General features: G+C 41.4%; 1 protein-coding gene across 3 annotated transcripts in view; it reads left to right on the forward strand.

Moving 5' to 3' along the window:
- The window catches only part of PHLPP2 (PH domain and leucine rich repeat protein phosphatase 2), a 76,608-nt gene that overhangs the window by 58,134 nt on the left and 7,352 nt on the right, over positions 1 to 11,122 (forward strand). For all 3 annotated transcript variants that reach the window (XM_026456480.2, XM_026456479.2, XM_026456481.2), the window contains 5 exons: positions 4,759 to 4,921; positions 5,203 to 5,333; positions 6,580 to 6,690; positions 7,862 to 8,056; positions 10,123 to 10,354. In XM_026456480.2, the coding sequence (XP_026312265.1) occupies positions 4,759 to 4,921; positions 5,203 to 5,333; positions 6,580 to 6,690; positions 7,862 to 8,056; positions 10,123 to 10,354 (832 nt within the window). The remainder of the gene's footprint in view (positions 1 to 4,758; positions 4,922 to 5,202; positions 5,334 to 6,579; positions 6,691 to 7,861; positions 8,057 to 10,122; positions 10,355 to 11,122) is intronic.

The raw sequence follows: 11,122 nt of genomic DNA on the forward strand, positions 1-11,122 counted from the left end.
TCATTTCAAATACACAACGTTAATTCTACATTTGTCAGAAAAAACATAGCCATCTGACTATGACTCTGTTTACGTTGACTGACTTACAGATGCTATAATTTTACTAGTTGAGTGGCAAGATCTCATCTTAATAGTTAGTACCCTGTTGCTAAGTATCAGTAACCAGGAAAATTGGTTAAAATATGTTTTATTTTTAGTTGTGACTACTTAATTATGGTCTAATACTCAATCTAGAAAAGTACAGGCTTATGAAACAAATTCTGAAGACAATTTTTTCTTTTCTCTTGTCAGCATTGTTTTATAAAATACTGTTATTTATTCATAGTACAAAAATGGAATGCTTACTGTATGTCAAGTATTGTGTAACAGTTACAGTCTCTGTCCTCTAGGAATGTACAGTCAAATTGGGGAAATAAACAAGTGGATAGGCAGTTGCAGTGCAGTCTAAGAAAGGTAGGGTGTTTGGCTGGGAGTGGTGGCTCACGGCCTGTAATCCCAATACTTTGGGAAACCAAGGCGGGCGGATCACAGGTTCGTGAGTTTGAGACCAGCCAGGGCAATATGATGAAACCCTGTCTCTACTAAAAATACAAAAAAATTTGCCATACGTGGTGGCACATGCCTGTAATCACAGCTATTCTGGAGGCTGAGGCAGGAGAATTGCTTGAACCCTGGAGGCAGAGGTTGCAGTGAGCCAAGATTGTGCCACTGCACTCCAGCCTGGGCGACAGAGTGAGACTCTGTCTCAAAAAATTACTAAATAAATAAAATAAATAAATAGAAAGGCAGGGTGTTGAAGAAGATATGCACACATTGCCAGTCACGTTGCACAGAGCCTGGGGATGGGGTTAGGCTCCCTGAAGGAAGAGATGAATAGTAGTTAGCCAGGCTACACCTATAAGAACACGTAAGAAAGATGTTTAATGCTGTCAAAGTTTGAGACAGTGTCAGTGAATAAGTAAATACCTTTCAAAATACATTTGGTTAAAACAGCAACTTTGGAACTTTTTTTTTTTTTTTTAAGAGATGGGATCTCATTACGTTGTCCAGGCTGGTCTCAAACTCCTGGGCTGAAGTGATTCTCCTACCTCTCTGCCTCTCAGATACCTGAGACTGCAGACGCATGCCACCATGACCAGCTAAAACTTGGAAAATTTAACACCAGAAAAATCTATGCCATGAAAGTAGTCATTAAAAATAATATTTTCAAAAACGAAGAACATGGGGCAATGACATTTGATATTTAATAATTTTTGATGAAATTATATATATGTAAATTATAAAATTTTAATTTTTATGTACATTTACCATTTACAAAGTGAGATAGAGCTTAAGAAAATACACAGGAGAAACTTGATTGCAGTTCAGGTGATTCTCCTGCCTCAGCCTTCCAAGGAGATGGGACTACAGGCATGCACTACCACACCCAACTAATTTTTTTTTTTTTTTTTTTTTGAGATGGAGTCTTGCTCTGTTGGCCAGCTGGAGTGCTGTGGTGCGGTCTCAGCTCACTGCAACCTCTGCCTCCCAGGTTCAAGTGATTCTCCTGCCTCAGCCTCCCAAGTAGCGGGGATTACAGGCATGTGCCACCACACCCAGTTAATTTTTTGTATTTTTGTAGAGACAAAGTTCCACCATGTTGACCAGGCTGGTCTTGAACTCTTGGCCTCGTGATCCACCCGCCTTGTCCTCTCAATGTACTGGGATTACAGGTGTGAGCCACTGCGTCCAGCCCATACCTGACTAATTTTTTAAACAAAAACTTGTAGAGGCCGGGTGTGGCGGCTCACGCCTGTAATCCCAGCACTTCGGCAGGGCAGCACTTTGGCAGGGCGAGGCAGGCAGATCACGAGGTCAAGAGATCAAGACCAGCCTGGCCAACATGGTGAAACCCTGTATCTACTAAAAATACAAAAATTAGCCAGGCGTTGTGGTGGGTGCCTGTAATCCCAGCCACTCAGAAGGCTGAGGCAGGAGAATCGCTTGAACCCAGGAGGCAGAGGTTGCAGTGAGCTGAGATCACACCACTGCAACTCCAGCCTGGCAACGGAGCAAGACTCCATCTCAAAAAAACAAAACAAAACTTGCAGAGGTGGGGGGTCTCGCTATGTCCAGGCTGGTCTTGAACTCCCAGCCTCAGGTGATCATCTCAGCCTATGAAAATGCTGGGATTATAGGTGTGAGCCACTATGCCTGGTCAGGCTCCTTGAAAAAAATCAAACAATTATTTTTTATTTTTATTTTTTTTAATGACTTCTAAAATGAATGCAGAATCTTAATTTCAGGATGTGGTAGATCTCTTGAAATGTTACCAGATTAACCTAATTGACCTCAAATATGTTCATATTAAGTGAAAATAATGGACCACTGACATATTATATTAGTTTATGAAGCTGTTGGATGATACATAATTAGCTGCATAAATGCTGTAAAACTATGAATCTCACCTAATTTGATGACACTTTTATTGTTGGAGGGGTCAAAAGCAGGTTGATATAAAACTTATATCAAAGAAAATGAAAAAAAGTTAGTAATAAAGACAAGAATTAGGCCGGGCACAGTGGCTCACGCCTGTAATCCTAGCACTTTGGGAAGCTGAGGTGGGTGGATCACTTGAGATCAGGAGTTTAAGACCAGCTTAGGCAACATGGTGAAACCCGTCTCTACTGAAAATACAAAAATTAGCCAAGTGTGGTGGTGTGTGCCTGCCTGTAATCCCAGCTACTCAGGAGGCCAAGGCATGAGAATTGCTTAAACCTGGAAGGTGGAGGTTGCAGTGAGTGAGATCGTGCCATTGTTTTCCAGCCTGGGCAACAGAGCGGGACTCCATCTCAAAAAAAAGAAAAAGACAAGAATTAACATCACAAAAAATAGAGTAATCTGAGTATATAGAATAAAACTGAGTGGAATTTAGGAACAATATATTTTTAAAAATGAGTGTTCTCTACTAAACGGTAAATCCACTATCAGTTCATTTCCTGAGCAGTGTTACAATTGTATAGGCACAATACAAATCTTGTTTGTTTCTTTTGAACTATTTTCAGAATCTAGCACAGTTCTGGGTACTGAGTAAGAAACTGAATGAGGAGGCTGAATTTCTGTTTACAAGTCAGAAAAATCCAGGCAGGATAAGGGAAAATAACATGAGATTTGGACATGGGAACACTTTAAAAATATATTGTTAAGTAAAAGAAAGTCGTAAATACAGTGTATATAATATAGTACCTTTTTTTGTTTCTGTTTTTGAGGCAGGGTCTTGTTTCGCCCAGGCTGGTGTGCAATGGTGCAGCAATAACTCATTGCATCCTTAAACTCCTGGGCTCAAGCGATTGACCTGCCTTAGGCTCTGAAAGTACTGGAATTACAGGTGTGAGCCACCACGCCTACCTGGCCTATAATACCATTTTTTAATTTGAAAAGTATAGTTTCATTCCTTAAGAACGACAAGAATACTATCTACCAAAATGTTATCAGAGATTACCTTTGGCAGTAGTATTAAAAGATTTTTTTTCCTGTTTGTCTCTATTTTTCAGTTTTTTTCAGTGAGTATATATTATTATCAGAAAAAATAATTGTAACTTACAAAGCTTAGTCATTTAAAAATATGAAATTTCTAGGAGTAGAAATTATTTATGATATGTTATATGAAAAAGGCAAGATATAAAATTTATGTAAAAACAAATATGAAAAATTTGGTAGGAAATTCAGCAAAATGATAAAAGTTATTCTTTCAGATTGCTGGTATTGGCAATTTCCTTATTTTTCAAATGTTCTCTCCGTGTTAACAGCAGTTGATTATAATTTTTAAACCAATAAATCAAAATAAATTAGAACAATTTGTAATAACCTAAAGGTGTTAGTCTTACTTAAAGTATTTTGCTTACCATGTAGAAAGCTTTGCTCAGTCATGGAACAGTGTAGATCACTTGCCCCACAGCACAGTGCTGTGTGTATAATAAGAACTTGATAGATGTTTAGTGGAGATGAGTTAATGTCATGAATGGGTAAGTGTAGAGATTTAAAACTGAAAAGAATCTTAGCGATGGGCTGGGCATGGTGGCTCATGCTTATAATCCCAGCACTTTGGGAGGCTGAGGTGGGCAGATCACTTGAGGTCGGGAGTTCGAGACCAGCCTGGCCAACATAGAGAAACCCCATTTCTACTAAAAATACAAAATCAGCCAGGCGTGGTGGTGCATACCTGTAATCCCAGCTACTCGGGAGGCTGAGGCAGGAGAATTGCTTGTATCCGGGAGGCGGAGGTTGCGATGAGCCAAAATCAGACCGTTGCACTCCAAACTGGGCAAGAAGAGTGAAACTCCGTCTCAAAAAAATAAAAAAAGAATCTTAGTGATGATTTAGTACAACCTCATGTTTTACAGCTGAGGGTATTGAAGACTCCTTAAATTGACTTACTTAGTATTTTGCTGCTAGTTAGTGGTAAAGCAAGCAACAAAACTAATCCCCCAATTTGAGGCCACTCCTTTTCCAGCCACTTTCTGTACATTAGGTAACAGGAAGATGTTCCTGCCCACAAGATCCAACAGCCCTTGAAACACACTGAGGGAGATCAGGCTTAGTTATAGCAGGAGTAGTTATCTTCTTGAGCCATTGCCTTTCCTGGTGTTCCTCGTATCGGTTTCATTTCTCACCAGTCATCTGGCAGTGGACCATGTCAGCCTTCTGTACTCTGAATAGCACTTCCTTGGCAGCTGCTCAGTCTTGGTGCATTCTAGTATTCTAGTGTTTCTTTTTCAGCAAACTAAATAAATTGGAGCAATTGGAGGAGCTGAACCTAAGTGGCAACAAGCTTAAAACCATTCCCACAACCATAGCAAACTGCAAAAGGCTGCACACCCTTGTTGCACACTCCAACAACATCAGCATTTTCCCAGAAATACTGCAGTTGCCTCAGATCCAGGTACTTCTGTGTGCTGGAATGATGTCCTTATTGGGGGAAACGGCAGGAGAGTGAATGAGGTCATTCTCCTGTTATAAAGAAGAAAGGAGTGTGAGTAAGATAGTTCTCATAAGAAAAAATATTCTTCTCATGTATTCTGGTTTGGGACCAGAGTGTATGTAATGAATTCCTGGGAAGAAATTAAGTTCCTCTTTGGGGGTATAGTAAGAGATTGGACACTTGGGAGTAAAGAACTAAGTCGCTGTGATGTATTTTCTTTTGATTTCTCGATTTTTTCTTAGTTTGTAGACCTAAGTTGCAATGACTTGACAGAAATCCTGATTCCAGAGGCTTTGCCTGCTACATTGCAAGACCTTGACCTGACTGGAAATACAAATCTGGTTCTGGAACACAAGACACTGGACATATTTAGGTAGGAAAAAATTTGAAATGGAATCTGTATGTGCTCTTAGGCCCACCAGCCATGTGTAGGTCTTCCTTAGTACTGTGGAGATCTCTGTTAATGAAAGGAACAGAATGAATTTAGGCCATAAAGCCCCTAGGTTCTCTTCTTTGATTAAGTTATGAATAGATGTTGTATCCAGTAGTCAATCTGTTTGTATTAGGACTACTCCATGGCTACTACCCACCCACATACTGAATATTTTCACAAAAGGCATAGATGTTTTAGGTGGCACAGATTATATAACATCTAAGAGACAATACAAGTTCATCCATTGTACCAAGACTTCATTGTATCGAAATACTTAACATAAATAGATGGTTGGCTAAAATGTGGACATCTTTGTTGTGCTTAGTTTTTGAGGAAAACTCCTATCCCTTTGATCCTCCTACCCCTTTCCTTTCTCTCCCCTCCTTCTTTGCCAGTAGTTTGGCATACTACTTTCATCAGTCTTTCTGGAAACGAATCTTAGTCTGTCCATAGATTATTTTATTAAAAGATACATTATTGTTGGCCGGGCGCAGTGGCTCATGCCTGTAATTCCAGTACTTTGGGGGGCCAAGGTAGGTGGATCACCTGAGGTCAGGAGTTCAAGACCAGCCTGGTCAACATGACAAAACTCCATCCCTATTAAAAATAACAAAAATTAGCCAGGTGCGGTGGCTCACACCCGTAATCCTGCACTTTGGGAGGCCGAGGTGGGCAAATCACTTGAGATCAGGAGTTCGAGACCAGCCTGCCCAACATGGTGAAACCCCATCTCTACTAAAAATACGGAAATTAGCTGGTTGTTGTGGCAGGTGCCTGTAATCTCAGCTACTCGGGAGACTGAGGCAGGAGAATCGTTTGAACCCAGGAAGCAAAGGTTGCAGTGAGCCGATAGTGTGCCACTGCACTCCAGCCTGGGCAACAGAGGGAGACTCTGTCTCAAAAAAAAAAAAAAGAATAAAGAAATACAAAAGTTAGCCGGGCATGGTGGCATGCACCTGTAATCTCAGCTGCTCAGGAGGCTGAAGCAGGAAAATTGCTTGAACCCGGGAAGCAGAAGTTGCGGTGAGACAAGGTCACACCACTGCACTCCAGCCTCTGTGACAAGAGGAAGACTCTGTCTCCAAAAAAAAAAAAAAATAAGTAAAATAAAAGAATACTATTGTTGGGATAGTTTTTTGTAAAATCCAGAAGAATATATGGTTTAATCTTCCTTCACCTCCCACAGCCATATCACAACCCTGAAAATTGATCAGAAACCTTTGCCAACCACAGATTCTACAGTTACATCAACTTTCTGGAGCCATGGACTGGCTGAGATGGCAGGGCAGAGAAATAAGTGAGTATATTGGCCTTGGAGACTGAGAAAGAAAAAAGGCAGCCCCTGGCGTCTGAGAACTGGCCTGATGCTCATAATAGCTAGGCCATGTTGTTCTGTTGTACATAAACAAATCATAGAACGTCAGTGTCGGATAAGATCCCTTTGAGATCATGATAAAGTTTTAAGACAAAAACAACACGAATGTGCAGTCAACAGAATACCAAACACCCTCTTTCATGGCTAAGATGGGTAGATGCTGCTTTCTGTACCAGTTACAGCTTTATCCTTCTGCTAATTTTCCTTCCCTATAGATAAGATTTATACCCAGCCATAGAATGGCCCCACTTCCTGATGACACCCTGTCTGGTATGATCCTCTTCCTTAGACCCTGCCGAAAGTGACCGAACCAAAGTCCAAACCCTGTAGTGGGTTCTTTTTAGCATCCCTTACCTGTATACCCCAAGGTTCCATGGGGTGCACTCTCATTTGCTATAAGGAGTAATAAACTCAACTTTTTCAACCCTAGGTGTGCTCTGGTGGTCTTTGGCTGATGGGCCTTGACAAAAGTAATCCTTAGTCACTAGTAAGAGCAAGTGTTTCATCTTACCAGCCTTTGGCAGCATTGCAAAGCTAATATGTACTGCCCATGAATGTGGCTGTTTTCCCTTTCCTTAGGACATTAGCTCTTTCAGATGTAGCTTAATTATCACGTCTAGGGACTTTTCTTATGTGTAGATTACGATTTGCTTCTAGTCTTCACCACCTTTAGTTAATACTTACTTTTTAAAAGAATGCTTCCGGACAGGCACGGTGGCTCACGCCTGTAATCCCAGCACTTTGGGAGGCCGAGGCGGGCAGATCACAAGGTCAGGAGATCGAAACCATCCTGGGTAACACGGTGAAACCCTGTTTCTACTAAAAATACAAAAAAATTAGGTGGGCATGGTGGCTGGTGCCTGTAGTCCCAACTACTCAGGAGGCTAAGGCAGGAGAATGGCATGAACCTGGAAGGTGGAGCTTGTAGTGAGCCAAGATTGTGCCACTGTACTCGAGTCTGGGTGACAGTGCCAGACTCCCTCTCAAAAAAAAAATCTCAAAAAAAAAAAAAAAAAAAAAGAATGCTTCTTGAAGAATAATATTTTACCAGTAACTTTTTTTGATGATTGTGTTTCTCATGCTTCTGTTATAGGCTGTGTGTCTCAGCGCTGGCTATGGATAACTTTGCAGAGGGGGTGGGAGCTGTGTATGGCATGTTTGATGGGGACCGAAATGAGGAGCTCCCACGCCTGCTGCAGTGTACGATGGCAGATGTGCTTTTAGAAGAGGTACAGCAGTCAACTAATGACACAGTTTTCATGGCTAACACCTTCTTGGTATCTCACAGGTAAGCAGGTGGGTTGAAAAATCCCTAACTCAGTTCTACATTTGGAAAATATGTCTTTCTAAACCAAAAGGTCAGGGTCTAAATTAGGGTTTAAATTATGGATACGGGATCAAGCAAAGAACTCACATTGTTGTCTTCTATGATCATTCTCTATATGAGCATGGAGTGTGGGGACTTTGGCTCTTTCAAAAGTCCATGGGGTCATCTGTTTTCTCTGTTGAATCCAAAGGCTGCTGAGGATCTGGGAAGCCCAAAATTTATGTGCAAAAGGTTGTGTGTGTATATATATGTGGTTGTACATTTTGAGGAGGAAGGTGGTCAGCTTTCATAAGATTGTCCAAGGAGTCAGTGACTTACAAAAGAGTTAACCGCATACTTATGAGATTCATAGGTTTAGAATACCTCTTTCTGGGGTTTTACTGAACTCATCTTCTAAGTAAAGTCTAAGCCACTTAAGGGCAAAAACCCTATACAGATGCTCCTCAACTTCGAATAGGGTTACATCCTGATAAACCCATCATAATTTGAAAGTGTGGTAAATAGAAACTACATTTAATACACCTAACTTACCAGACATCATGGCTTCACTTAGCCTACATTAAATGTGCTTGGAACGCTTACCCCATTAGCTTATAGTTGGGCAAAATCATGTGGTGACACAGGGCACTATATTGGTTGTTTACCCCTGTGATCAAGTGGCTGACTGGGAGCTATGGCTCGCTACCTCTGCCCAGCATCATGAGAGAACATCGTACCACATGTCACGTCACTAGCCCAGGAAAAGATCAAAATACAAACTAACAGTTTCTACTAAATGCATGCAGTATTGCTTTTGCACCATCGTGAAGTCAAAAAGTCTTAAGTTGAACCATCGTTAAGTCGAGGATATCTGTATAACCTAACTGTAATGGAGCATTTGCATATCAGGTGGACTGATAAAGGATATGAACAACTGAGAGGTTGTTTGTAAACTTGTATAATCCAGGTTGAAATGGAACAGCTTGGAGCTTGAACTAGTTTGTTTGTTTTTTTTTTTCTTTTTTGAGACGGAATCTTGCTCTGTCCCCCAGGCTGGAGTGCAGTGGCGCAACCTCGGCTCATTGCAAGCTCCGCCTCCCGGGTTCATGCCATTCTCCTGCCTCAGCCTCCCGAGTAGCTGGGACTGCAGGCACCGGCCACCACGCCCAGCTAATTTTCTGTATTTTTAGTAGAAACGGGGTTTCACCGTGTTAGCCAGGATGAGCTTTAACTAGTTTTATCTGTGATAACAAAAGCGAAGTGTTAGGAAGGAGTCTGTTTTTCAGTAGTATAATTGAACTGGAAACTTTGCAAAATAAAGGGGTTAGGAAAGGGAACTCAATTTATGAAGCAACTCTTGAGCCAGGAACTGTAGCAAGTATTTTTCATGCTATATATTTTATCAGAGAAATTTCCTGGAGAAATTGCTTGCTGAGGATCTGTAGCCAGAAAATGGCAGAGCTGGGATTTGAAACTAGGTCTTTTGCTAGTGTATGTTCCTCATTAACAATGTTTCCAAGTACAGATGCGTGGATGCCCTGCATATGGGGGAAATCCAAGAATCATGGTCCTTCCCTTGAGGAACTTAGAACCTAAGTGAGTGGTTCTCAAAGTGTTGTTCTAGGACCAGCAGCCTCAGAATCACCAGAAATTTCTTGGAATGCAGTTTACTGGGCCAGCCTCTTACCCACTGATTCAGAAACTCTGGGGCTAGGGCCCAGCAGTCCCTGTTCTGACAAGCCCTCAGGGGATTCTGATGTGCTAAAGTTTGAGAGCCCCTGAATGAGGAAGTCTTTGATCAGACACAAAAGCTGTGGAGAAAGATGCAAAAGGGAGATTCTCTCCCTTTCGTAAACCTTTTCCTCAGCTGAGAATAGAAGGCAGAACTGTCTTCACCACCATCAGCCACAGCAAGTCTGCAGTTAGGTGGATAGGGTCAGGCTGGTTCACGATCATATGGCAAAAAAAAAAAAAAAGATGTACGTGCAGGACCACCACTTTCTTCTAAAACTAGCCACCACGTCTTCTTTTTCTTTCTTTCTGAACAGGAAATTAGGAATGGCCGGCCAGAAGTTGGGCTCCTCCGCTCTCCTGTGCTACATTCGCCCTGACACTGCTGATCCAGCAAGTAGCTTTAGCTTGACTGTAGCCAATGTTGGCACTTGTCAAGCAGTCCTGTGCCGAGGTGGGAAGCCAGTGCCCCTCTCTAAAGTCTTCAGCCTGGAGCAGGACCCAGAGGAGGCGCAAAGGGTGAAGGACCAAAAAGCCATCATCACAGAGGTGTGTTCCGCTCCCTGCCAGTCACTTCTACTTCCCCCATCCAGTGGAAGCTGCTTTGTGTAGAGGTGATGAATGCCCATTTTCTTCCTATCACGTCCTATAAATTGTATCCAATCCAGATAAAAGTTCAATTCACATGGTTTCAGCTACAGTACTAGAAGAAAATCTGATCAATGACTAGCAGAGAGAAGAAGCAAAGTGAATTAGAAATACAAAATCTTGATTTGTCATCCTGTATATTGATAGCTAGCTTATAAAATGGATGTTAAATGGCCCCTTAGCTAATTTCCAGCTCATCTGGTTTGTTATTCCAAATAGAAGAAAGAGTTGTCTAGTTTGACATCTCCATTCTGAATTGCAAAGTTTCAAAATGTTCTGTGTTTATACTCTATGTGGTGTAGTATGCTCTGGTGTTCTGTTTTGGTAATGAAACATCAGTGTTTCTACTGTTTTATAGCTTTTCTCCTTTTTTAGAAATTAACATTTTGCTCTCAGAGAAACTTTAGCAATTACTTGTGAACATTGTTTATCACAAAGCGGAATTCCGTTCAGATCTTTTGAGAATTGTAAATTGGATTGTTTGTTTCTGTATTGTTGAGTTTTAAGAGTCTTTGTAGGCCCGGCGCAGTGGCTCATGCCTGTAATCCCAGCATTTTGGGAGGCTGAGGTGGGCGGATCACCTAAGGTCAGGAGTTTGAGACCAGCCTGACCAACATGGAGAAGCCCCGTTGCTACTAAAAATACAAAAAAAAAAAAAAAAAAAAAAAA

Source organism: Piliocolobus tephrosceles, chromosome 17 (assembly GCF_002776525.5).
Source record: "Piliocolobus tephrosceles isolate RC106 chromosome 17, ASM277652v3, whole genome shotgun sequence".
Taxonomy (NCBI): Eukaryota; Metazoa; Chordata; class Mammalia; order Primates; family Cercopithecidae; genus Piliocolobus; species Piliocolobus tephrosceles.